The 27,984-nt window shown below is 45.3% G+C and overlaps 1 protein-coding gene across 2 annotated transcripts in view; it reads left to right on the forward strand.

Annotated features, from left to right (window-relative positions):
- Window positions 1-27,920, forward strand: part of fut8b (fucosyltransferase 8b (alpha (1,6) fucosyltransferase)) — a 46,222-nt gene extending 18,302 nt beyond the window's left edge. For both annotated transcript variants that reach the window (XM_049758108.2, XM_049758109.2), the window contains exons 3-11: window positions 4,397-4,935; window positions 10,089-10,207; window positions 11,110-11,272; window positions 14,371-14,485; window positions 17,994-18,231; window positions 21,738-21,984; window positions 25,189-25,365; window positions 25,444-25,594; window positions 26,436-27,920. In XM_049758108.2, the coding sequence (XP_049614065.1) occupies window positions 4,733-4,935; window positions 10,089-10,207; window positions 11,110-11,272; window positions 14,371-14,485; window positions 17,994-18,231; window positions 21,738-21,984; window positions 25,189-25,365; window positions 25,444-25,594; window positions 26,436-26,774 (1,752 nt within the window). In that variant the 5' untranslated portion in view covers window positions 4,397-4,732 and the 3' untranslated portion in view covers window positions 26,775-27,920. The remainder of the gene's footprint in view (window positions 1-4,396; window positions 4,936-10,088; window positions 10,208-11,109; window positions 11,273-14,370; window positions 14,486-17,993; window positions 18,232-21,737; window positions 21,985-25,188; window positions 25,366-25,443; window positions 25,595-26,435) is intronic.
- The last annotated feature ends 64 nt before the right edge of the window (window positions 27,921-27,984 follow it).

The following is a 27,984-nucleotide window of genomic DNA, read 5'->3' on the forward strand; positions in this document are numbered from 1 at the left end:
TTCTCCCATAATTATTCGTCAATCAATTAATTGGCTTAATCGGTAAAAGCTGTAATTTTTTCGGTGTATCCCGACTCTCATTAAGCTCATCCAGACTACTCGGGGAAGGTCGGCCGGCGCTGTACGCGGTTATGACGGACCCACGCTGACAACCGTTGCACCCCAGGCTGGTAAAGGTCAGCCGTCATTGGGATTCATTCCAAAGGGGGCACAGAGCTGGCAGGAGTCTAAACTAGTCCAAACTCCCACAGATACTGACGGCCGAGGTTCTTTTATGATATTGGCTTCCCTCAAAAATGGTCTTCCTCAAAACTGCCGCGTCAAAAATAAATGATCATTTTTTTAAATAACGCCCCTAACACGCCCTATAAATTGTCATCTGCAGCTTCCCAAAAGCAATAGACTCCTTTTCCCTTTCCCTGTGTGTGACACAAACACACACTCGCCCCAATGCAGAGCCAGTTCATCACGCTCACTGACACAGCGAATTTAAAATGCCGACCTTGACACGTCTCGGCGCCTGGAATCCACCTTCACTCATCACGAGGCATCTTAGGATGGCAGGTGAGGCCGTCGCCCGGGCCCCCATTTTTTATTTGGACATAAAAAGTCATAAAAGACAAGAATGATGGATGCTTTTTTAAATTTGACTGCTAATCATATGTCTCCCAGTTCTAATTAGAAACTTGTTTGCATAAACCATTACCACCTGCTTGCCCCCCACTAATTTGATGCGTGTAATTTTTATGGCTCTGTGTGTGTGTGTGTGCATGTGTGTGTGTGTGTGTGTGTGTGTGTGTGTGTGTGTCAGCAAATTCTCTGCAGTGAGAGCCTTGGAGGCGAGCCCAAGTGTTTTACTCCCGTACGCACTGCTAGCTTGCTAGTCGGTGGTTGTTGAAGTCGAACTTTACTTGGACCTTTTTTGCCACCTCTGCATTGAGGCTGGCAGCCATTTTACAAAAAAAAAAAAGCAAAAAAAAAAAGAAACTCACTTACTCCAGTTGCACTTTTTCTTTCTGGATTTTCAAAGTTTTACTTTGACACACATGCACTGCTAGCAATTAAGATAACAGAAGGCTAACCCAAACGCCAAGCCAGCTAGGCACATTTTACTTTTCAGTTTTGCTCACTTTAGTCAGTCCTTCATCTTTGCACAGCACTTACTCGGCCTCTGAATTGCTTTTTTGCCATCCCACTCATAAAACTCAGGGGGCATATTTGCATGGTTTCTAGGGGATTGCTACGCTATCCTAATGTGCTATATGAGCAAGCGGTATATTGCTCAATGCAATTTGACGGCGCATCTCAGCAGTCGTTCAGTTTCAATTTCTCGGCTCTTACCTACGCTGTATTTATTCCGAAGCACTTGACCTGCGCTCTTTCATCATTCTATTTTGCAGTTATCGAGTCATCACCAATGGCCTTATACTGCTTATAGTTGCATGCATTATCTATACGGTGAAGATTTTTGCAATTCATATCCACCTACCGGTAATTGATGCCACATGTCTCTTTTTACCCGACTTCTTGAGCTTTGAAATGTTATATTCATGGGCTAGTGAAATGAAGAAATAAGAAGCTTGTGAATTTAAATGAGTTAAAGACGCTGGTTGAAACGGGACGAAATTGAAAATTTTGTGCGGCAACAACGCTTTACAATTAACTGCGGTTTCACGTCACAAACTGGATGTTGACCTCGCGCAAGGATTTGCGCTCGTAAATATGGAACAGATTTAACGTTTACGATTGTCCGCCTCGACCATCTGTCCTTTGCTGACTTTGTTCGGAAGCAACGCCGCTTTAGATCCTCCTCGGTAGCCGAAAATGGTTTTGCAGGTGATAAATCTTTGAGCCTTGATGGAGTCCTACACAAGCCTAAGTGCTTTTATTTTTCATTTTTTACAAGTAATGGGAATGGGAGATTTAAAGTTGGTAGAAAAAATAAAATATGCCCTTTTTTGCTGAGGTCTGTACCAAACACGCAGCATCTGGCTGAAGATTTGCAGGCGGTGGCAACTCTGTTGTACCCCCAGAGTTTTATTTATGATGTTTTATTCGAACACGTTTGACCTCATAAAATCGCAGTTGCAGCGGTTTGGATATTACACTTTGTCACATTTCAATCATATTTTGATGAATCGCTCAGTGCCAGACACCAGCTCACGCTCATTTTCTTTTCTTTTTTTTTTCTCTGTGTTAAATTGGACTCTTTCACATCCGTCCCCCAAGGAAAAGGCTGAAAATACATTGCAAAGCACTCACCCGGCCAAGAAAATGGCCAGTAAAGCTGCTTAGAGTTTATTTGTGGGCAAAGTGTGGCGGCAACAGCTGCTGTTAAATCGGAACGCTTTTCGACACCATATTGCTCGGCAAACTCGTAATTGGGGTTGCGCAACGTCGGTTGGCTGCCATCTTTGTTGTCATATTTTATAAGAGTGGTGATGTCGCTTGACAGACAAAATTTTATTTATTTATTTAATTTTATTAGCTTTTAGCCCAATTTTTTCATCATTTTAGCCATTTTTTGTAGCACAGCTATAAAATACTCAAATATGATGGCTTTGGTATCAAAAAGTAGAATCGGTTTATCCCTGCATAACATTGCATGTGTCCCCTCACGGCAACACATATGAATATATTGTGTGACGTTGACATAAGTAAAACATATATTGATACCGAAGATATATTCATGCTTATGCCGAAGCGGTCATGTTAGTGTAATCCAAGTCTACCTCAGCTGAGCTCCATGTATAATTCAGTGGTGGACCTCATCTCGTGGCATATTGCCTAGCGAGCCCGGCCTCGCTGATAGATGACCTCTGTTGCGAGAAGACTCACATCCGAGATTGAATCGGTAATGACCCCCGTGTGGCACTGAGTGGGCGGGGCTAGTGGCACAATCCATATACTGCCGTGCCAGCCGATACGGTTCTGACAAAGGGATGATGGGCACAGAGACGCTCAGTGTTCCAAAGTCCAAGGCCAGATTGGGTTTTTGTCATTTTAAAAAAATGAAATATTTAAGTTTGTCTCAGCTCCTGAAGGATGAGCCTGCGCAATTATTAGAAAAAATAAATACTGGTAATTCCACTCATCATGAAAACAATAACCTCCTTCAAAATGAAAAAATAAAATAAAAAATCACTTTGAAGTTTTATTCATGTCATGGAAACTCATCATTAAGCTAACTTTCAAGTGTTATCTTAATATTCCCTCCTTGGCAGCCTCATCCAGCGGTTTTATATTTAGCCGTTTTAGTGTTCTGAACATAAACCTCATTATGGCTTTCAAACCCAGTGAAAAGCTTGCCTTTTTGTTAAGTCCCAGTCGTGTATTAGCCTTCTGGAGTGCGGCCCTCTCACAGCTCTTATTTTCCATCATAAAAATCCTCCTCGGCTTGCCTGCCCACCCGCCCGCATGCGTGCGCGCCATAAGAGCAGCCCCGCTTCCGTCGACCGAGGTCACTCACAACAACAACAACTGCAGCGTTCGGGAGCAAATGTTCTGATTTTCGGAAAAAACAACATCAACGATGAAAAGACAGAATATGATGTGGGAACTTGCAAACTCCCGATAACCTGCTGCCTTGGCAAACTGACAACCCTGTAAAACATAACAGCCTTTTTTTTTTCCACCTCTCTCAAAACCCAAAATGTCTCTCGGATGAGGCATGTTCCCAAAAACCTCAACGCAAACAAGTCCTGCTACTCTTGATTCAAGTCTTCCTCAAATACCGTGACCTACATAGCTGAGATTTTTTTTTTTGGGCCACAAAGATACAGTCTGGTTTGGAAGAGTGGCTTGGAAAATGTCAGCCTTTCCCGCCATCTACCGTACGTTGGACATAGCAATTGTTGCTATGGTAAACTAGACGGGCGACTGTCAGCCGGCTTTCCCGCTGCCAGGCGAATCCCGTCAGGAGCACTTTTCTCTGTGCCGAACTCTCACAAGAGACTCAGTCGGCCATGTTGTCAATCAACGCCCGCTGCGAAAGTCAAAGATGCTTGGTATTATTCTAGATTGCCACGGTACACGCCGTGGGATGATAACATGCGCGGCGGAGCAACGCGCACACACATCTGCCAGTCTGGATCTCGTCACACGACGGCACCCGGTCGCCTCGACATGGCTTTGTCAGTGAAGATGACAGGGAAGGTTGCTTCATAAACGCAGCGTGCGTCCATCTCCGGCTCCCCCCTGCTGCTCGGGGATGAAGGAAAATGATGATCGAGGGATTTTTTTTTCCGAGCTCGCTGTATCACCTTGAATTGCGGCTGCCGGGATGACGTTGACTGCCAAACATCTTGCATGCTTTGTTTCTCCGTGGCTTAGACCCAAAAGCTCCAAAAATATTTGCCCCAACTAAACAAACTCAACACTTTGTGTGTTTCCGCAGGGCGCAACTTCAATAAACAAATCCAAGGGGTCTCGGAGAAGTTGCTGAGACGGTCCGGGAAAGGTTGGCAAACGCTGAGCTGGCTAGAGAGGACGCCATCAGGCGGACTCCGGAGTATGCTAACCATGCTGTAGCTAACGGAGGGAAACCGTTCTGGCTGAAAGCTGGAGAGGACTCTCCGCGCTCATATCAACTCAGAAGTTCTTGCTCCATCACTCCAAAGATGCTAAAGTTGCATTCCAAGTGGTGACGGGACACGAGTGGACCGTCAGGCAAGCAGCCCGCTGGGTCGTTTTGGGGAACAAGCACATCAAGGAGGCAATTTGAGGTCACACCATGCGGCCTTGGGCGGGTTCATGGCGTTGGATCACCCTGGTGCTACTGGCCTGGGGGACGCTACTCTTCTACATCGGCGGCCATTTGGTGAGAGACAGCGAGCACCCGGAGCGGTCCAGCCGAGAGCTCTCCAAGATCCTGGCCAAGTTGGAGCGGCTCAAGCAGCAGAATGAAGACCTGCGGCGCATGGCGGAATCGCTCAGGTGAGGAGGCAACTTGAAATATTTTTTCCCCTTTTGGTCCAGTGATTCAATTAAAAAGCCACTCTTGGGCCCCCGGTGGTCTAATCAGTCATTTTCAAATCCGTAGCCATGATGATTTTTCTTGATTTCCCTCAACTTGATCCACCCTTTGATTGCATCAGTTTATTTTGCAAGGCAAGCGGCCCCCATAAACAAACGTGGCTTCATCAAAAGCCAATCAGCGGCGGTGCAAAATACTTGTGCGACAAACAAAAATGGATGGTCACACTCCTCAGCAGATTTTATTGTGGCTTTATTATACTTTGGCAGACAACTGCGTTGTTGTTTAAGCCCATTAAGCACGCAGCGTCTTTCTCACATTCAGGATCTGCGTAATGGAGAGACAGATGGTTCTCTCCGCCTACTCCTGCATGCTGACAGCGTTTCTTTTTTTGCACATTAACAATAAGTCCGTGTTTTGGGCGATGCTTCGATGAGCGCGTCGGTACTTCCTGATGTGCGCTTCAGATGCTGCCATCGCCGCATCTCTCTGATATCCCCCATTCACTTTGATGTGCGGCTCTCATCAGTGTTCCCGATCACTAAAAATCCACACATGCGTTGCCATGGGCAGCTGGTCCCCGAATGAATCTATTTTTTTTTGTAATTATTCAAAATTGGCCCAGCAACAAAGGTTGAATTCATAGCATTAGGAAAAAGTCAAAACAAGAGCGGCTTTGAGTCCACCAACGTCCAGATGGGTCTCTGACACACTCTCTCTGCTCGTTGCTTATTATTATTATAATGAAAACACCCATTTTGAACTCAAGCTTGTATTGCAGTATACAGCAAAGCCATCCAAAACACCTTAAGCCTCATGAGCCTGTTTGCTTTATATTCTTAGCCTCGAATGTTGTTTTTCCTTGCCACAGTATATCCGCTGAGCTTGCCTCAGCTCTGAGTCGGAGCAGTCGCATTTTCTCTTCAGCTCCAGTTTGTGCATGTGGACGAGAACTCCTCCAGTACCTCATCCAGGAGCGCCTATTATCCTTAAATTACTGTCCTAATAGACGCGGAGCGAGCATTACTGCACTGCCCGTCACTGCCCCCCTCCCCCTCCCCGCTCCTTTCACCACCAAACTGCTGACAGCGCCATGGAGCCCGGCCAGACTGCCGCCCGCAGACCTTTGTGACAGACCCACTGACTCGGTACCAGCTCACTCACTTTGTGATTGACTAGCTCAGCCCACGTTTGACCCAATTCGCTGCCTGCGATGTCCCGCGGGTTTGGACTGGTAGTACACAACTGCGTCAGTGTCAACAAAATGAGACGCTCTTAAAAAGCATCCCACTGACTTCAGATATTAAAAAAAAAAAAAAAAAAAAACCGTTCTGGATGGTTCCGTGCTAAGCTCGCTTCGCTCATTGAAATTCAGATCCATAAAAGTTACATTAATGGAGTGGGCTTGGACTTCAGTGTGGACTTATTGAGAGGAGCAACCCCGCTGCGTGGCAAATGAGTTCCCGATTTGAACTTATGCATCAAAGAGCAGAATTACGCACTCAAAATACTCCAGGTCATGTTTACTTGAGCTCATTTGATTGTGCGCGTTATTGATTTAGGCATCGCGCGTTATTAATTTGCGCAGGATAGCAAAAATAAAGCCTCAAGACGTCGTTTATGTACCACGGTCAATTAGTTCCTCCGCTGCTAATGAATGCATCGTTTTTCTCTTCTATAAGGTTCCCCGTCATTTAAAAAAAAGAAAAGAAAATGGAAGGACAATTGAACTAATAGGTCAGTGCCTCGAATTCGTATCGCCTGCCTGGCCTTTGGTTATTCAAGCTATTAGCGAGCGCCGGGAACAGCGCCAACCTCCCAACGAGCCAGTAGCATTAATGAGAGGTGAGCAAGGGGTCGAGCGGCTCAATCCGTCAAGGCCCCGCCCTCGCCGCAGCTGCCACTCACCTTCAGACGCCGAGCCACGACGCGGTAACACTCGACGAGCCCCGGCGGTGAGACATCGGCGAGAGCCGAGGGGGTGACGCTGACAGCTGTGCTGAGCGATGATCTCCTGATTGATCCCCGGGCATGTCGGCGGAGGTGATGCGGACGGATGCTGTGAGGACAAGTGATAGACGATCTGGCCAAAAGATCAGAACGCCTACCATGCTGTCCTCGGTTCTTTTGAAGTACTCGTGAGGTTAAAAAAAAAACAAAAAAAAACGGATTTGGGCTCCCAGGGTCCCTGAGATGGTTTATTTTGAGCATGCTATACCGTAGATTTTGACTTCCGCTAATAGCTAACAATCACATGAGCTCGTCTAGCATAACATTTGGCCACCAGATCTGCCACAAGATGTGAATAAAGGTCAACACACACACACACTGGGTCCATTGTGAGTGTCGTGCGGTCTGTCAAGAAGGCCAGATGTGCTTGTCGAGCAATTTAGCGTGCAAATCAAGAATGCACCATTCCCAATCGCCTTCGTCGAGTTTACGGTCACATTCTGGAGACAGCAAAAGGAACAACCGATAACCGATTTTGACACAATCCGGATCGTCAACACACAACTTCATTGTGTTTGCTAGAAATTTCACTTCTCATGCATTTTAAACCAGATACTTTTTGACTGGTTTTCACGGGAAAGCCAAACTTTTCTGCCCGTTTGTGTCACGTATCGTGGCCCCTCTATGACCCTAAATGGGATGATTGATGGATTTTCACGATCGTCAGGTACCAGTGTGCCATAGCAGCTGTTTGCAGCTTCTCCAGAGATGCCATCTGGGATCATTTGGGCAGGGTGTTTCCGAAGCCGTGTCTGATTGGCTGTTTAACCGCTGCTGTGGATTTCGAAGGACGCTTTATCTCGTTCGGGTGTGGTCGCGTTTCGACAGGAAATGCATCTGGCTCATATTTCAACAAATGCGTGTCACTCAAGTGGACACAGAGGAGGGAGACATATATTTTTGACACCGCCATTGCGTAATAAAATCAATACATGCTCCTCCCCCTTTTTTCTCAGTTCCTTTCATGGCGTGGAAGGCAGTGCAGCAGGAAGCACCGCTGCAACTTTAATTTCTCGTCTTTATGCCCGCCAGCGACTGATGTTCGTCACTCTGGGAGCAAATTGAGTTTGCACGCCTTGATGACTCATTAACGTGGCCTTTGCAGCACTTTGCCGATGCCCCTGTGTATTTTGGCACATTCCATTTTTGTAATAGTTTGAGGTAGCAGGGATGTTAAGGGGGTTATTTTTTTGGGATTACAAATGCTATATCATTAAGCTATACAAATTGCTAATAACTGCTGAGTCATCACTCACTAATGCTAAAATCATCTGCGACCTTTCAAATGTTGACCTTTTCAGTGCCACACAAATCAGGAAAAAAAAAAGAGTCTCGGACAATATTAATGTTACAAGACGGTGAGGAATATGACGAGGCAGAATTTGCAATGAAGCTGTGTAGCAGTCTTTTGGAATTTCCCCCGTATGGAACAGATAACGGAATCTCTTATCTTATCTCGACACAGCTAGTACTTCCCAATCTGGAAATACCTCCAGGCAGCATTATTCCGATATACTCGACCATGGAAACGTGAAGTCAGAACATCCAGAAAGAAAGATACATTTAAAAAAAAAAAAAAATCCTATTGCCAGTCAAGGTAATGCATTCAGATATCCATCCAAGGCAGAATTGAGCAGTGCATAAATTGACATCTCCAAAAAAAAAAAAAAAAAAGAGCTCAGTAGCGTTTTTTTTGTGTGTGCAAGTTTTTGTAAATCATCTGTTGTCCAAAGAAAGCTCCGATATCAGTTCCCTCCACCTTTTTTTTTTTTTTCTCACGCGTGTATGAATGGGAGCTCCCCTTTCTCCCTATTGCATTGAACCGGATAACCGTGTCCTCGTCGTCATCCCCATCCATGAATAGAAGTCAGCGGGGATTTCGTATTTGGGCTCTTGCGTCAGTCCCCAGCAAATTTTGATTCCATTATTCAAGAAAGAAAAGAAAAAAAAAACAACAGTGAAGGCGATACCTTGTGGATGCAATACACAGCGGCGGAGCTTGTTTGATGTATTGTGATCAGGGTCACAGGGACGGGAATTCAAAATAGAATTTGTGACCACATCAGTCGGCCAGCACTCTCTCGTCTCATTTTACTTGGTAGCAGTAAACCGTTCCCAAAGAGTCGGCAATGTCCCTTTTTCAGACGCCGCCGTTTATTTATTTTTTCCTCTTCTGTCTTTCACAGTTTTGAACCCCCCCGCGGAGCTTTTCAAAAGAAAAACATTTTGCCGGCCCGCCTTTGTTGACACAATGTTTTGCTCATTATTTGTCCTTTGAATACATCAGCAGCAAAGTAAAACAATGTCTTCTCATTTTCTTGTCAGATTTGTTTCATCCTTTGAAATACGCCATCTGACAAATACATGCGAGTCCAGTCACTTGTTTGATGGACTATCAAGTAATCAAATCCCTTGACCGGATTCTGCTGGTTTTCTCATATCAAATAAATATGGTGATGTCATCCGAAGAGCTGTCTTGAAAATGCAATGGTGGGGGGGAAAAAAAATGGAATAACTGACTAAGCAGTAGGATGCTAAAGTTTAGAGAAAATCAAATCAAGTCAACCCGAAAAGCTTTTGATGTGTTTTAGGTTTAACATTTTGTAAGTAGGGTGTATAATGGCCTCTTTCTTTCTATCACGGCCCCTCCCATTTGGGGTCTGCGGAAATATGATAGCGTTGTATTCGGTTTTGCTTTCCCAGTACGTATTACGTAATCACACTCACGAACAAAATAAATTGCGAGGAATACAAAACCTCCTTGGCTGACGGAGCAAAGTGGAATCAAAACAAACCCTCTGTGGTTAATGTCATTATTGGATTGCTTTTGTAGCACGGGGGAAAGAAAAAAATGATACTGCGGGACTCATTAACCTTTACAATTTGGGCCGGTGTTGACAACTGGCACAAATTGAACAGAGGAAAAGAAAACCAGGTACAGCTCTGGTGACAATTAAAGTAATCATTGTATTTAGTGCTACATTATGTGCGGTTAATTTTAATTAGAACCACTCTGTCCTTATCTTTATTATTTGCCATTACGGCAATATATGTTATATTGAGTCTTAAACAAAATGTCTCCCTTTTTTTTGCTGTTCACCAGGATACCCGAGGGCCAGGCAGAGGTTGGCTCCGTGGCTGCGGGCAGACTACGCTCGCTTGAGGACCAGCTGACCCGAGCCAAACTGAAGATCCACACCTTCCAGAAACTGACAGGAGACGGTAAGCAGCAAATGTTTGAGATTCACGAGTGTGACGCTAGTCAAATATTAAACTGGGGGGGGTGGGGGTTGTGTGTGTGTTTACCTCTAAGCAGTGGTCAGAAAGTGCAGGCAAGCTGTCAGGTGCGTGGCGAAGGTGCGAATAAAAGCGGAAGCACGGCCAATGCCCCCAGTGGCACGAGCGAAAAGAGAAGAGAGGAGACAGACAGAGAGAAAATAAAGAGGGACATGTGAGCGTGAAGGGCAGCACAGGGTCAGCCTTTCCATCTTGCCGCGGGGGGAAGACGACGCTAAAAATACCCTCTAGCTTTCTTTCGCCAAGGAAGGGAAAGAGAGAAAAGAGAATGCCAGATAGCGCGTAAAAAAAAAAAAAAAAAAAAATCCGAGCTGGAGGCTGTCTTTCCTTCTGCCTCTGTTTTTTTTTTTTGGGGGGCGGGGGGTGTTTCTCTAGGCAGAAACCAGACCAGGCAGCTGTGTTATCCATGTGTGCTACTTCACATTGTTTGGCTGAGGCTGGCTGTTGTTCGAAGTATATGAGAGAAAAACCACATGAAGAGCTTGGGAGAGAAACACTATGAGGCGGAAAACAGCCATCAAGGGCTCCTTAATGAGGTCAAAGCTGCACCTAGGGACACAAGATGAAAACTCCAATGGTTCTTTTCGGCAACTTCGGAAACTTCCTTCGTTCGCTCATGTAATGTTTTGCACAAACATTCCTAAAAAAAAAAAAAAAAAAAAAAGAGAGAAACCCTGTGGCATCTTCCAATTTAATTCCCTTGTAAATGCTTTGAAGTCATTTATATGTCACTTATTTCAAGTGTCATCATGTTTTTATTTTTATTTTTTCATATATATTTTATTTATTTATTTCTGTTCCTCTTTGCTCCGGTCTCCCCTCTGCAGGCCCGGGGCCCACTCAGGAGGAGCTGCGGCGCCGAGTGGACAACGGCGTCAAGGAGTTTTGGTACTTTGTTCGCAGCGAGGTGAAGAAACTGGCCAATGTTGAAGTCAGCGAAAGGCAGAAATACGCGGAAACACTCCTGACCCATTTGGGAAACCAGCAAAGGTGAGCACAGATGCCTCGAATCTTTCATCAGCCTCATAAGATATTTTTATGACCTTGCTGAGTAACAAATTAACCGAGCCCGAGCAAATGTTTACACACACAAAAGTCCAACTCCACTTATTATATATTCATTATCAAAAGTATTCCTGCTGTGAATAATCCGTCTCTCCACTTATCAAGCCGACGTGCTCGCAAGTCACACATCTCTCGCGCAAATTAATGAAGTGGAGAAGTGCAATTTGCCATCTTGCACTTCTGCGGGTGGCAAATTGCAATTTGAGCGACAAGACCCTTGGCTCAATCTTCACATCGAGCACGTTTGCGCACGTTTTGGTGAAAGGTTTGCAAGTAAGACAGGCACGAGCGGATGTCGCGTGGTTGCTTGGAAACAAAAGTTCAAAGGTCACAGACTCACTCTTGCTAGATGGCAGACTTCCACGGATGAAGAAAAGCCCCGGTGCAACTTATCCAAGTGATTCATTGTAATCCCGCCGAAGTGGCTTACCGACGCCATTGTCTTAGTCATTGCAGCCTAAGCTGCTTTGCAAAGACGGAATCCTCAGACCTTCGTGTCGGTTCCCTTTTTAAGTCGCCGTAAGTGCTCCGGGCAAAGGCTAAGAAGGCTCCACTCAAAAACGTTTAAGTCCAATTGCAAACGTCGCGACATCAATCTCGGCCAGACGCATGTACAGTTCATCTTGATTTTTATTTCTTTTTTTTATATGATCCTTTTGGACAACTTAAGATTCAAGATTCAAGATTCAAGATTCAAGAGTTTTTTATTCGCCATGTTTGAGCGTGCCAAACAAGGAATTTGACTTCGGTAAATCACAGCCTCTGTTCAACATTTAGGTGACTAACAACAACACTCAGGACATGTGAAGAACGAAAGATATTCTCAAACACCCCCTGATCTTAAACTCCCAAGAGGGCAAGGAAAAACTCAAAACTCCAGCTAGGGGAAATGAGAAACCTTGAGAAGAGACCACAGATGGGAGGGTCCCTCTTCTAGGATGACCAGGCTGCAATGGATGCAGAGAGGACACATAGTACAAACAGTGTAGACAAAAAAGGTGTGGCAAGCGGGATGTTATTGCACAGTAATGACTCTGAGACTCTAAGAGTGGTGTGAGTTCATCAGAGCGACAGCCTGGGGGAAGAAGCTGTCTCTGTGTCTGCTGGTTTTTGTGTACAGAGCTCTATAACGGCGTCCGGAGGGGAGTAGTTCAAACAGGCTGCAACCTGGGTGCGAAGGGTCTGTTGAGATGTTACTTGCACGTTTCCTGGTCCTGGACAGGTACAAGTCTTGGATAGATGGGAGGTTGATTCCAATTATCTTTTCTGCAGTCCTTATTGTCCGTTGCAGTCTGTGCTTGTCTTGTTTGGAGGCCGATCCAAACCAGACAGTGATGGAGGTGCAGAGGACAGACTGGATGATGGCAGTGTAGAAGGTCTTCAGCAGCTCCCGTGGCAGGTTGAACTTCTTGAGCTGTCTCAGGAAGTACAGCCTCTGCTGGGCCTTCTTGCGGACAGAGTCTATGTGGCCGGTCCATTTCAGGTCCCGAGAGATTGTGGTTCCCAGGAACTTGAAGGTGTCTGTGGAGAGAATAGTATTACTGCGGATAGTGAGGGGTGAAAGTGGTGAAGGGCCTCGCCTGAAGTCCACTGTCATCTCCACGGTCTTGAGCGGGTTCAGGTCCAGGTGGTTTTGGCTGCACCAGTGGACCAGCCGCTCCACCTCCTGTCTGTACGCAGTCTCATCACCGTTCTGGATCAGTCCGATGAGAGTGGTGTCGTCTGCATACTTCAGGAGCTTCACGGAAGAGTCACTTGCGGAGAAATCGTTGGTGTAGAGGGAGAAGAGCAGTGGGGAGAGGACGCATCCCTGAGGGGCTCCAGTGTTGGTGGTCAGGGTGTCAGATGTAAGTGCTTATGTAGCCTAATGGATGCTGCTCGACACATGGCGGTGCAAAAATTGGTGGGGTGGGAAGAACACAAAAGGCCCATTTTGCTTTTAACAAAGCAGAAAGAAGCCCATTGATCTCTGTTGTTGTTTTCGTGCACCGGCTTGTTTCTTGTTTTTCTACAATTCTTCGGCTCGACTGTAATGACACATTTGTCACGTGGCTGATGTTCTGTATTTGATTCATGATAGTCACCTTGTTTGCTTTGGCTCCCCACTTAGTGGCTCCTCGTTGGCGCGCTCACGATCCATGCTTCCAAATTCCAATTGGGACAATGAGTAACACTGAAGTCACAGCCATATCCACCGTGCTCCATTTTTGCTGCACTCGTCGTCTTTGGACGAGCTACCAAATATCAGGATAAGAACTCTCAGACACACAGACTTTGACTGATTTGGGTCAAAGAAGTGAGTAATAAATTACGCTTGCATAAATGTGTGTGTGTGTGTTTGCCTATGCCTTTAGCGGAATACATCAGCGCTTACGCTTCGGGGCAAATTGCGGAGAGGATGTCCACGATATTTGGCAGCGCGTGACATCAACACACATTTGCTGTCAGAGTCTCGCAGATAGGATTCATCCCGGAAAGAGCTCAACGAGCGCAACATCGTGTTGTCAGTCAGCGAGATACAGATAAAACATTTGGAGCCTGTGTAATATTCTATTTGCATCATTGGAAGATACTTTTAGGTTTGTCCAATGCCCCGCGGAGGAGAGTAATAAAACCGGTGCACCTCCGTCTACCTGCTGGGGTTCAAAGACGGGAATAATAAATCTGCAAGTTTATTTTATGTTGATTTAATCTGCACGCTGTTTGGCTGTTTGGCAACTTGTGCGTGTCTGCGCCCGGTTTGAAATCAGGAGAGATGAAAAAGGGGGCCAGGAATGAGATCAAAGACGGCGGCGTTTGCTTCTTGTGCAAATATTCGCTTCGCTTTGCAAGTAGCACAAAGACCAAATGATCCGGCTAAACGCGCGAGCACGTCGATTCCATTCACCCGTTGAATCGGTTCCTCCACCAAGCTTGTATCTCAAATTAATGTGAAATGATTTATGCTTGAATATATTTATTTGGGTTGACAGTCATAATGAAAATTTGGCACCCCTGGTTCTAAGCACTTGTTGTGGTTTCAGGTCCATCATGACAGACCTGTACTACCTCAGCCAAGCAGATGGAGTGGGCGAGTGGCGGATGAAGGAGGCCAAAGACCTGTCGGATTTGGTCCAGAACAGAATCACTTACTTGCAGGTACTTGGAGACTATCTTCCTCTCTCGCGGCACGGCAAAAGCGAGGGAGACCCTTGCAAACAGTTCTCTTAAACAAAGGCCCTTATGTGTTTTTATCACCATCTTTCACACCCGCTTGTCTCATCTGCACCGTGCATAACTGTCGGCGCCGCTTTCCCCTTATATGGTGGCAGGTGAGAGGTGTGATAACTCGGCACTCTAATTCCTGACTGGTTGGATGAAAACACGGCGTGCAAAAAAAACACAAAAATAGAAGGGCACCAGAAATTGAATAAATCACAGCTCAGCATAGCGGAATAAATATTAAACGCGGTGGCTGGTTTTACCTGTGTTTGTTTACATTCCCTATTTTCAAGAAATGGACCAACTATTTTTGGTAGTAAATTAAATGTGCATTACTTGACCAATTTCACAAATGCTTGAGGGGTTAAATTCTACACGCACGGTGGCACGAGGACGCTCACCCCCAGCCGGCACGCCGGCGTTCCTCCCCGGTGGCGCCGCGCTTCAGGTGCCACGCTGGGCCCCGCAGCATTAATGAGCCGACGTGTTTGATGAAGAGGACCTAGTCAGGCCGGCTGGGCGGAGACGGCCCCGCTAACAGCTGCTGTCGCCGCTGCTGAGGGATCGCACCGCTCCACCAGCTGCCATTACTAATTTATCACACACACACAAACACAGACACGGTTACGCACAGATGGGCTCACACTAACATACACACAGACAGACACACACACCTGTGCTGGGCTTTTTCCACGTTTGCACAGAGATGCCTGATGCGAGTCTCTTGTTTTTACTGACACACACACACAGGCACTAAGCTACACACTGCCGGCCGTCTGCGTCACCCGCGGTATTCTCTCCCCTCATTTCCGATTTAACTAATTCCATGTCTGCATGCTCCATCTGTCCACTCGAACTGCGAACATGGCAGCTCCTTTCGAGAGTCTTCTGTCAGACAAGCTTTTTTTGGTACTTTTGCATTTTTGACATGCAGTGCGGTCGAAAGGGAGGTTTCGCTCTTTGTCATATCCGCCTGTAGTCAGAATCGTAAAAAAATGGTCCGATACTTGGACACCGATACTACTTCACCAGCCTGTAATGTTAGCTATACTTTCCGAAACTGCTGATTAGGCAATCATTTTGGGTTTTAGCATTTAAATTTTTTTTCCATGTCCCCGAACAGTTCTCCCGTATTGAAAAAGGCAAAATCAGCCTCGGGTTTTATGAATTTCAATGCATGAGTGCGCTTAGCAGATCAGCTTACCAGATCTGTTTGCGTGAGCAATTAAGCGTGTGCCCATTTTTTTGCACACGAGAGCGACTTTGCAAAGTTAAGGCGACAACTAATGTCGAGCGAAATCTATTTGCACATTATGAAGAATTAATCCCCTCCATCTGTTCAAGTGGGCGAAGAATCTGTCCCAGCTTTGTATCGTTGCCATGCGGGCTGTATGCGCATATCTTTTGATGTACATTACATGTGCATCACCCGTCAGATAGCAAACAAAAATAAAAAAGACTGCCAAATAAAAGCCAGCGGGGAGTTTTGGTCGGTGTCCAATATCGAGCAAGTCTGTTGGTTTTATTGCCAAACAAAGCCATATGACTGCATCCTGGAAGTGTATTTGCGCCGGGCTTTTTAGTTTACAGCCAAACGTCCGGTTTAAGACTCGCTGGCAAGCGAAGGTTGAAGTCATTTGAAGTCTGCCTTTTTTTACAAGCACGTTCATTTGAGTCGGCAACTTTTTTTTTTTTATAGAGCACCACAACTAATAAAGTTTGTGACTGTCAATCTAAATCCGGCTGCTGATACAAACGGCTTGCTACTTTCGAGCCAGCTCATATCGAAGAAACATGAGCGATGTCGTTCGCCGGCCAACTCCAACCAAATGAAAAAGTTGTCATTCAGCAAATTCTTTGCACTGACTCAACAGCGCCTCTGCTGGCCACAGCTAGCTAGCGCTGCTTTATTATCCCTCAAGTGCTTTGTGATTAACAAACAGTCCTTCCCACACATCAACAATTAATATTTTGCGCAAAAGCCCTTTCCGCTTCACTTTCCAATGACTCAATGCTCTCGCACATTGAGTTCCTGTCAACCATTTCCTGCCACAACAACATCAAGTGGTTTACCCAAAGTGAATCATTGCGCTTCTTGTGCTTCACCGCCACTCCACGTAAACACAGGACGCCCGCGTAAACATGACAGCTGTTATTCTTTAACCACAAGCTTGAGAGTTATTCCACCTTCCAAGGATACGCCGGCGGTAGGAACATGTAAATGTCACTTCCTCTCCAAGGTCAGTCGAGTATGAAAGCCGAAATAAAAGCTCCTCACGAGGCCGCTATTGTAGATTATTGCTACGCGAGCATCTCGGCATGATCACAAGTCGGCACACAAAGAAGGGAAGTTTGACTTCAACCCCCACCCCCTCACCTCCTCTTCCTCACCCTGCTACTAAATGCGAGTGGAATACTCCGAACCTTCCTTCTGCAGCTGCAGCAGCAACTCTAATGAGGAAAACACTCCCATCAGCCATGTAATTGCTGTTTAGGAAGCCGGTTGGCGCGGGGGATCGCCGAGTCGCTCCCAATCACAACCACCCCGCACCGCTACAAAACAACTAGCTTTGCTGCTTTTTGTATTTTCTTCCCAGAGTGTCACTTGATATTCCACACCCAACACTTTTTATCATAGGAAATCTTATTCATGAGATGGGAAGGGAAAGTAGGGTTGAGGAAAGCAAGTCCGGGCGAATCAGTATAGTGAAAGCCATTAAATGCCACGTTACACTCAAATGTCAGTTGTCATTTGAATATTGTCACAAAAAGAATGTTATATCCTTCTTTGGATGGCACCACAACGACGAGGCACTCTTAAAGCATCGGGCCACACATTGGCTGTCAGGTTGAAATATCTACAAGCAAAAAAATAAAAAATTTTGTCTGCCTCCATTACCTAATTTGACATCTTTCGAGCACACAGTTGAACTTGCATTGCCGGCGGTTTATTTTGAGCTAGCGAGTAAAATGAGCTCACGAATATTTATGGAAGCAGACCTGTGTGTGTGTGCTAATTGGCAGAGGGAAAAAAAACACACCATGCCCTTGTCCATTGTAATAATGGAACATGTCACCAAGTTGAGCAGCAAGGCCCGTTGGTGCTGCTAATGATGTTTTTTTTTTTTTTTAATAGTTTCCGCTGAAGCAGAGATCAATGGCATGGATATAAAAAACATGCAATTTTCTTTCAGCACGTCCAGTGAAAATAATAAATCAAGAGTAATTTCATTTATTTTGAGGCAATAAAATGTAAGGTAGGATGATCAGAGGGAGCAAAAGAAACAAACCAAGGTTGGAAAGAGCTTCTTGTACAATGAAATAAAAGTAACATAACAAACAAGATCAGTCGTCGCGTGTTATTAAAATTCACAGGTCGGCTCTTTGGGTGAGATGAAGGTCAAGCAATAAAAGCGGATTTTCAAAACAATGTGTTTTCTTCTAGAACCCTCCGGACTGCAGTAAGGCCAGGAAGTTGGTGTGCAACATCAATAAAGGCTGCGGTTACGGCTGCCAACTCCATCATGTGGTCTACTGCTTCATGATTGCGTACGGCACCCAGCGGACGCTCATCTTGGAGTCCCACAACTGGCGTTACGCCCCGAGCGGTTGGGAGAGCGTCTTCCTCCCCGTCAGTAACAGCTGCACCGACCGCTCTGGCGCCACCACTGGACACTGGTCGGGTACGTACAAACACCTTCCCAAATACAAAATACTTGTTGAGCTTTCATCGTATTCTCTGGCTGAATTAAGAGTCCTTTCTTTTCTGCTGCTACAGCAAAAAAAAAAAAAAAAAAAAAGGTGTACGAAGGCAGGATAATGCAATTCCTGTAAAAGCACTTTGGCGGCTAATGCATGAGCAGAACCTCACCACTCAAAGCTTTCATTGCCGAGAAATTCCCACATGAGAGTCCAATAAAAGCGTGCGAGCAAGTTTATGTTGTGGAAAATAAAAAAATTGTTTGTCCGTCAACTGTGAACCAAGGATGCCGCGCAGGTTATTAAGTTTGACCGAATGGTTTCCTCCATTGAGTGGCCAAAGGTTAGAACATTCTTACCTCACAGCCGTGTCTTGCACTTCTCCGGCACTTAATGGCGAGAGAAATTGTATCAAATTTGTGGGGGATTTCTTCTTCCCGCTTTATTGTCGCTACACTCGCAAGGTGCCCTTAACCCACCCCACGCTGTAAAAACACCCACTTTAGCGAGTCGCTAATGGCGTGAGCATGCTAGCTGAGATGTATTTACTTTGCTGGCAGAGAAATACAAACCTTTTAAAATGTCTCTCCCAGTCAATCGCCCATGTGATGACGAACCTCGAAAGTGAGGCCCGGCAGGTTAAACCTTTTTTGAAGTCCACCAGTAGCGAGGTTAAGTGGAGTTTGCATTCTAGCTAGCTCTCATGCTACATTTCCACCAAACTGAAACAATCCAGATGACTTTTCTCCCACGTGGTTATTTATGATGTCAACTGATATCGGTCGTGACAGTGTACAGAAAAAAAGAACACACGGGATCAGATATGCCGCTCGAGCGACTCCATTCGACGCCATTTGTAACCCCGGAAAACTCGTATGACAGCAATGTTGTAAACCGAGGACATTGTAAGGTGAATGTTGTGAATCTTGTTTAAGCCTCCCTGATGGGGATCCAGAATAAAACAAAAACAGGCAGTGCCGGGAAAAGTGCAAGATGCTGCACTTTTATGGGAGGACTGACACGTGCCGCTGTCTAAACACAGCTGGTGTTTACCGGAAAAAAAAAAATTTAGATCAACAGAATTGTCTGCCCACAGCCAAACAAACACTTTGAGACTCCTTCCTTCTTAAACGGTTTTGATGACCTGGAAAATATGAAAAGGGCAGCAGACCTGCCTCCTTAACATTTTTTGTTTGTTCTTTTGGACACACCGTGTTCAAGCTAGCTTATTTGTACCATGAAATGGAATGGCTCAGACAAAAAGATCAATGCCTTGATAAAATAGGTTGCGAATGTAGCACGGTCATTTATTAGTATTGAGTTACGAATCGAAGGCCTTGATATGATTACTAGATAGTCTTACGATTTATAAGACGAGAATAAAAAAAAAGTGTTTGCCTCTGCGGAAGTGACAAATGTGAAGCGTTTGCAAAAGACGATAAGTGAATCGGAGGCTTTTTACTATCGGGCTGCGACTGCCTCGCTATCACTTTCTCTCTGGTCGCCTCCTTTCAGCTCTTCATTTTTCTCCCAGCACCTCATTTGACTGGCGCTCTCCTGGGCTCTTCCTTCTTATCTGGCGCTCTCGGGGTGCTTCGCCTCTCTTCTCCCTCTGCCTTTCATACGTCCTTTTTCGACTATCTGCTCTCTCTTTCTCCGCTATCTGTCTTTACAGCCTCCTATAGATCCATACACGCCATCTGGCCGCCCCGAGCCGACGGCTCATTCACTGCCGACATGTTGCATTCTTATTTTCTCGGGGGGGGGGTTGTCTCGGTCACCGCGGGGAAACTCGTGACACATTGGCCTTGCTAATGTAAGCCTGTTGCTACCTGACGAGTCCCCGTTGTCGCGCGTGTTTCATTAACAGTAGGCGAGTGCCATCTTGGCAGCGAATGAGGCCGCAGGCTTAAACGATATGCTGTTAATGTTCCCTTTCAAACGTGTGGCCTTATTCTCTGTGCGCTTAAACACTATATTTAGCCGGACGGTCGCGGTAGCAAAGCGATTTGGTCGGCGTTCTATAGCCCAGTTGATTTTTTTTTTCACGAGCCAACTTCTTTAAATAGCTTTTGTATCGTTAACCTACTTTTGTTGGGAGTTTCCCCGAGGATGCAAATTGTATATGCATTTGTGACTGGGGATATTTTGGTCTGGAAAACATATAGCTTCGGGGGGTCGGAATCAAAGATAGCGAAAAAGTCATTATGGGAACGGGTTCTTTCTTCCTGCAGAGGGGGGGGAATTGCGGAAAACAAAAGAAGAAGAAGAAAAACATGGGATTAAATTGAGTCGGTCCTCGGAATTTTGGTTGCATTTTCATAGGCATGCTAATTAGCGGAGTTGTGGTTAGCGCGAGTCGATTATGAGGCCCAAATATTGATTTGCCCTGGTTGCACGATCTCAGACAAGATGATGACATAATTGGACTTTCTATGTTTATCATTTTCTGGGGCGATTACATAATTGACGAGTGTGGATCAAACAGCCAATTTCTGGCAGCTATTATAACTGAATGTAAAAAGTTCTTGTTTTACTTGGGAATGTTTAGGCAAAGAGAGCTAATGCGTAATTAGACGACGACGGGTTTATTCCTGGGAGGATATGACTCAGTTCATTTGCAAAGTGACTGGAGAAGCGTGGTGTTTGTCGTTCGGCGTTCCTCTTGTCTCTTTGGATTGGGCTCGTGAAATATGTATGAAGCCTTGGAGGTGAAAGCTTTTGGATCTAATTGAGTAGCTGTGGGCGGAAGATTCGTCCAATTGCGCCAGCTAGCTAGCTGCTAGCTAGCTGCTAGCTTCACGGAAAGCAAAAGTTTGGTTTCCGTATCCAGTGCAGTTAATTTTGTATCGTCATTTTTATTCCTGCCCTTGTCCCTAACATGTTTTTATGGAGCCGTCATGTCGGAGGCAGATTTTACACACTCGCCACCGTTTATTTAGTAACTGTGCAGATGTTGTTTATAGCCGTGTTAGGAGTTGTGTCTGGTGCTTCGGCGCCCTCAAACCTGATTATCTGCGGAGGTGCGACACACACACACACACACACACACACACAGATAATGTATATACACACACATTTCTGAAAGGTTTTATAAGGCAAAGAAGGGGAAGTTTGTCTTCAAGGCAAACTCTCTCTGGTAAAATGCGATTGTGTTTGTGTGCTTGCGTCGTACTGTTATTTTCATTGGCTCCCATCCGTTACTGTTGCGCCACCTGTTCTGTAGAGAGTTCTGCCATGAGTGCTTCAAGGTTGTCTGGGGTTTTTTTTTGCTAGCCAGAGAGAGGTGACCTTTATTATCGGTCCGGCTCAACGCTTTGCCCACGGCTTCTGCCAATCTCGACTCAGCCTTGGGGCTCCAATGACCAAGCACCGGCCGCCATCCCCTCGATTATCTGATTAACTTTGCCTTAAAGCAGCGGCCATGTAATTTGTATGCATGTTTAAGTGTTTGCTAAATCATGAGAGTCATTGTTGACAATCTTTGCAGGGGAGGCCAATGATAAAGATGTCCAGGTTGTGGAGTTGCCCATAGTGGACAGTCTTCACCCTCGCCCCCCCTATCTGCCTCTGGCTATTCCCGAGGACCTGGCGCCACGCCTGCACCGCCTGCACGGTGACCCCTCCGTGTGGTGGGTGTCCCAGTTTGTCAAGTATCTGGTGCGGCCCCAAGCTTGGCTGGAGAAGGAGATCCAGCAGACCACAGCTAAGCTAGGCTTCAAACACCCCATCATTGGGTAAGAGAACTCAGCTGTTATTTATTTATTTTTGATTCACTTATGAGCATTTCTATGAAGTGTTTACACCGTTTCTATTTGGAATTCCAAAGCAAACAAAAAAACTGGTAATTAGCAAACAAAGACATAGCTTCGGGGCCCTGGTGGAGCTTTTGCTGAGGTTAATATCAGGTTAAGACAATAATTCCAAATGGTAACGAAAATGGTGTTTTGTGCATTTTATTCTTTATCCTATCCACTTTTTGTCAATTAGAAAATGAGACGCCCTACTTGTTTGAATATTACGCTTACTAAAATAAAATTTTCCGAGAGAAATAATTGGCTAAGTAGGAACCCTCGCTGAGACTTCCAGCATTCTAAAGAGTATTAAACACCCAATTGAGTTACATCTTACTGTTGTCTGTTTGGAGTTAATCTCACATAAAGCAGCCTCTCCTTAATGTGCTGCTAATGACAGATAACGCCAATTTAGCCCCCGACTCCATTTTGTCTTTAGCGAACAGACGTGTTCTTTAGATAACGCTTTTTAATAACTCCAAAGTATATTTATGGCAAGGTTTTTTCAAAGAGTTATAAAAACTTCAAACCAGAAGCCAGTAAGGATTGTGCCCACTAAAGTCCTTTCCTGGAGGAGTGTAGCCTCTCATCTGTCTTCCTGGCATGGTGTTCTGGACCCGTCCAACCGGGAGTAGACCTCAGACAGAACTAGGCATCGCCGAAGGGACCGTGTGTCAGAGCTGAGCCTGGACTGAACATGAGGAAGTGGCCGAGGGACAGGGAAGCCCGGGCATGTCAATATAGACTGCCGCCACCTGGACTCGAAATTTAGGCCATAATAAATAACTGCATGGATTTATTTATTTTTTTTCCTCGTCGCCTGGCAGCCAGGTGCCCAACTCGGGGAGTATTAGCATTTTTGCCTGCAAGCCCCATTCTCTTTCTGCCGCACTTCCCCGCATCAGCTATTATTGTAAGGCGCTCACTTAGCCAGATGGGAGATTTATCATTCAGCACCCACGTGCATGATGATGAGCGCCGAGCAGAGCAGGCACGAGAAAGCACCGCGCCAGGAACTGACTTTCAACTCCTTTTGCTGGGATGGACCAAACTTTTCAAGATGTCCCATGAGTCTCCACCAACTCTCCATCTGCATATGCATCCATTTTGCTTCAAGCCATCCTCACGCCGCCTCCCCGCTCGGCTCATTCCGCGGCGACTCTCGTCGCATTCCGCCCGCCTTTGTGTCTCGTTTCAGAGCAGCTGCCGTGTCTTTGAGCGCTCCACGACTCTCCGCCCCTTTATCTCTCTTTTTTTCTTCGACTCTGACTCATTTCTGATCGCGACTTGCGTTTCGTTTGTTCTCGCCGCCAAGACTTCTCTTTTTTTTCTTACACGCCGCTTCTCACTTCTCCCTCACGTTCCCCCTCGGCACACATCTGTATTCACGAGCCTCTTGCTCTCATTGAGTTCTCCACGCATCTCTTGTTACGATTCTTTGTCTTTTCCCACATCACCCCTCCCTTGTCAATCGGTGAGAATCCCTTTCCCATTTTTTCTAATTTACGTGTAAGTATCATTTTTAGCATTCTCTGCCGTGCAAGTTGGTCCGATTGTTTATCGAAAAAAAGAAAAAGGGGGGAGGGTGGAACAGATGTGTTTCTGATGCTAGCTTAACTGCTTTGACATCACACTGACTTGAGAGGAATACATTGGTGGAATTCTGAATAGGGGCACTCAACTGAATTCATGTGTAGCTCATTAGAGAAAAAGTTTGATTCAAAAAGGAGGGGTTTATCTTTTTTTCTCCCCCCCCTTAAGCCTTGCGAATTATTAGCAGTCGTGCAGCAAGAATACTCATCGCGGGTATACGAGGACACATGAACCAAATGAATATTCAGCCGAAAGTGGCTACATAACCACAAAGTGCTTTTTTTTGTTGATTTTTTTTTTTTAACCCCCGCAAATCTCGCACAGTGCATCACGCAACAACTGAATAAGACAATAGTGTATCTGTCTAAAGACTCTAAAAGCTGCCTAGTGATGTTTAAATCCTTTTGATAGTCTTCCAAGGTGCTGACGTCACATGTAAATAAAAGATTCAGTTCGTGTATATTGAGTTTTTTTGGGACGCTCAAGCCTGAATAGAGACGGTAGCTTTGAAATCATGTCTGGGGCTGGTATGAGCCATCGGGGGAGTGACGGCAATCACTACAGAGTAAGAAAGATGAAAAGTCGGCCATTTTTTTTTTTCTTTTATATGCCACCTTAGCCGGTCATCCCGTCCTTTTTATTTTTTAATTTTTTTTAATTTTATTTTTTTTAAGAAGAGACTGGAAGGCTAATTCATCCTTAAGTATGCTGGAATTAGTGCTGTTGCTCTCTGTCATCTCCCTCTATGCCCCTGTAACTGCTCGCCCCTCCCCTCTCTGCTCAAAGAGGCAACTTGTGATGTGACCTGCTTATACGTATATAGATAGTGATGGATGGACGGACAAACGGAAGGTCATTCCGCGAGGATAATTAGAAGAGCATGCAGTGAGACATGCCCCTAAAGACAAATAAATGAACCATGGTATGAAAAAATAAATAAAATCAACACAATTAAAGCAAAGTAAGCCATTTAGCCAACTGGGTAAGAACCCTTCAACAGCATGATTGCAAATGTGTCATAACAAATGAGCCCACTCCTTTTATTTATTTATTTTAAAATTTATTTATTTATTTGTTAATAGATTTTGCAATTTTCAGTCCTTCCTGGAGGCCACATTTCACAATACAGATGTGCCTGGTTGCTTTCGTAATGTAATAGTTCTAGATAGAATAAAAATTGAGTTTGTGTATCCATCAGTTTGAGGAATGGGATGTATGCGCGTTCTCTCCTATCCCGCCTTTTTTTTTTTTTTTTTTTTTTTTTTTTTTTTTTTTTTTTTCTAACCTTCAGTCTGCTCCCACTCTGTCCTGGATCGCTGGAAGAAATGACACAGTGTTGCTTATTTCTGCTCCTGGCTTGTCCTACATACGCCAAATTCAAGCAAGCCTGCGTGTCTGCAAACACCTTCTGTCACCGCTATTCATTTGGTGGCCTATATGAAGATATTGGCACTGCACAGATAGGAACAAAACTATTGGGACAGCTACATGAAGCTCTGCCTATGCACTTCTCCTTTGCTAAATATTTTTTCTGTCCTTGTGTGTGTTGCACAGCGTCCATGTGAGGAGGACAGACAAAGTTGGCACGGAGGCGGCCTTCCACCCCATCGAGGAGTACATGTTGCATGTGGAGGAGCAGTTCCAGCATCTGGCCCGGCATGGCCAAGTGGACAAGAAACGAGTCTACCTCGCCACCGACGACCCCTCGTTGCTGCAAGAAGCCAAAACCAAGTCGGTCATTTCTTTTGGCATTATTATCATTGCTGCTATTTTTGGAACATTCCTTTTTACACAGTTGCGCTTGTTTAGGTATCCCGACTACGAGTTCATCAGCGACAACTCCATCTCATGGTCTGCGGGCCTTCACAACCGTTACACTGAGAACTCTCTGAGAGGAGTTATCCTGGACATTCACTTCCTTTCCCAGACTGACTTCTTGGTGTGCACCTTCTCCTCGCAGGTTAGTTTTTAAAGCTAATTCTGTGGCAGCCTGGAATGCTATTGAAATTGTCCAAAAGGTTCTTTGTCTTAATTTGCCCTGCAGTTGGCAGGCAACCTGCTGCTGTTGTGACCCAGATTCCAGATCACAATGACTCACCCTTGAGTCAAAAATAACGAAAATTCCGATAAACTGTTCAAAATGTTTGCCGGAACGAAACAAGCATTTTGTAACATCTCAGCTGATGCTTAAAAAAAATAGTTTTAACCTCTCATCAACTCGTTCCAAGTGTGCTTACGTAGATTTATTAACAGGTAATCATTTCTCTATGACTTCATTAGCAAGACAATGACTGCACATTAATCAATATTTAAATCCGCTAAGCAAATACGGGTCCGTTTTGCGGCGCGCATTAAGCGACAGTCAGCTGCAGAAACGTTTGGACCAGTTGCCACGGTGACAGTTCATTTACCAGAATATTCCTCAGCAGGCGGCTGCTCTTTTTTCGAAGTCTCCTTGTTAATATGGCCTTTGATGGCTGAAGTTACCAGCTGTTTGACTAAATGAACAAAAATAACTTCCAAGTCAAAGACATACACGTCTTTGCGAAAGGAAGTCGTCTTTCTAATATAACCGCGGGGGAAACAAGATGTCAGACAAAACCAAGTCAAAGGGTTTCACGGGGGAAAAGCGGATGTTTGTCATTATCTTCAACGCCATCTTCTCCCATCGCTGGTTATTATTTTGACATTTATGGTGAAGACAATAAAATTTTATTTCACATCATTGGCCCACCCCTTCCATTAACACCCCCCCCCCCCCTCCCCTGTCCGGTATTGAGTTGTGGTTGGTTCCACCTCAGGTTTGTCGCGTGGCCTACGAGATCATGCAGACCCTCCATCCGGACGCTTCGTCCTACTTCTACTCCCTGGACGATATCTACTACTTTGGCGGCCAGAACGCCCACAATCAAATCGCCGTGTACCCCCACCAGCCGCGCAATAACGAGGACATCCCGCTTGAGCCCGGCGACGTGATCGGCGTAGCCGGCAACCACTGGGACGGCTACTCCAAGGGCATCAACCGCAAACTGGGCCGAACGGGCCTCTACCCGTCCTACAAGGTCAAAGAGAAGATCGAGACGGTCAAGTACCCGACGTACCCCGAGGCGGACAAACTGTTGGAATCCCACAAGAAGTGAAAAGGGGGAGAACATTTTAAAATACACTTTAAAAGAAAACAAACATCGGAAGATGAGAAGGAGAACACCGTAGACTGCGGTTTCCAGGGAAGGAGGCTGCTTTTGTACAGAAGGAAGAGAGAAGCCTGCAAAGCACGCTAGATGAGACGAAAGGACCTGCACACACACGTGGCAGGACTGCACTCAGTGTATGTGTGTGTGTGCGCGAGTGTGTGTGTGCGTGCACTTGTGCTTGTGTCAGGTCACAGAGAACTTGCAGCACTACTCCTCAGGCGGAGTCTGTAGATTTTAAATAAAGCAAGAAAAACAAAAAAAGATCAGTCAAACATAAAAACTGTCTCGGGACTTTACTGTAAAGACTGGACCACCCCGCTCATCACCCCCTCCCCCTCCCCTCCCAGTTTTTAAAACTGGAGTGTTTTATTTAATTCTATTGTGGTTTTTCACTCTTGACTTGCCTTTTTTTTTGTTTTGTTACTGAATGTACTGTATTAATTTTTTTGCCACATTCCTCCATCTCGTCCCACGTGCAATTAAGTTTAATCTATCACCCTGTGCTTTTAATTTTGTTTTCTTTTTTTTTTTTTAAACGGTCTTAATTTTTTTAAGCGTGCTGCTTGTGCATCGTGTACTGTATCACGTGTGTGTGTGTGCGAGTGTGTGTGCGTGAGATAGCGAGAATGAGTGTGCTGCTTTTAAGGGGCCACATGAGCAACCTGCCTGGTGCCTGCTTTTTTTTTCCACCGCCTCTGGACTCAATTGTGTTTGTGTGCCTGGTGGTGATGCAGGATTGGGGTGGGGAGGAGGGGGCCTATGTGTGTAATTATGTTGTGGGGACACTTTGGACAATGGAAGTTCGCCCCCCCCCCCTCCCTTGTGAACAATGTTCAGATTATTAGGATGGTGCACATCGACACGCTCGCCAAATGAAGCACTCCACTACTGTCTTCTGTTCTTAAGGCCATCCTTTTTTATTTTATTATTTTTTTTTTTTAAACTTTGCTCTGTTAAAATAAACAAGGGCAAAATTGTTTTGTTTTTTTTAAAACAATAATGCTATGTCTTCTCAAAAGCCATCATTTCATAACTTATGCTCCTGGGCATTGTCTTTGATGACCACACATTGAAATAAACTTGAGAAACCAACGCAGGTTTTCCTTGTTGGCTATTTTGGCAAATCTATTTTTGTTTTTTGTCAACTGTTTGTCTT

The sequence above is a fragment of the Syngnathus scovelli genome, chromosome 20 (genome assembly GCF_024217435.2).
Source record: "Syngnathus scovelli strain Florida chromosome 20, RoL_Ssco_1.2, whole genome shotgun sequence".
Taxonomy (NCBI): Eukaryota; Metazoa; Chordata; class Actinopteri; order Syngnathiformes; family Syngnathidae; genus Syngnathus; species Syngnathus scovelli.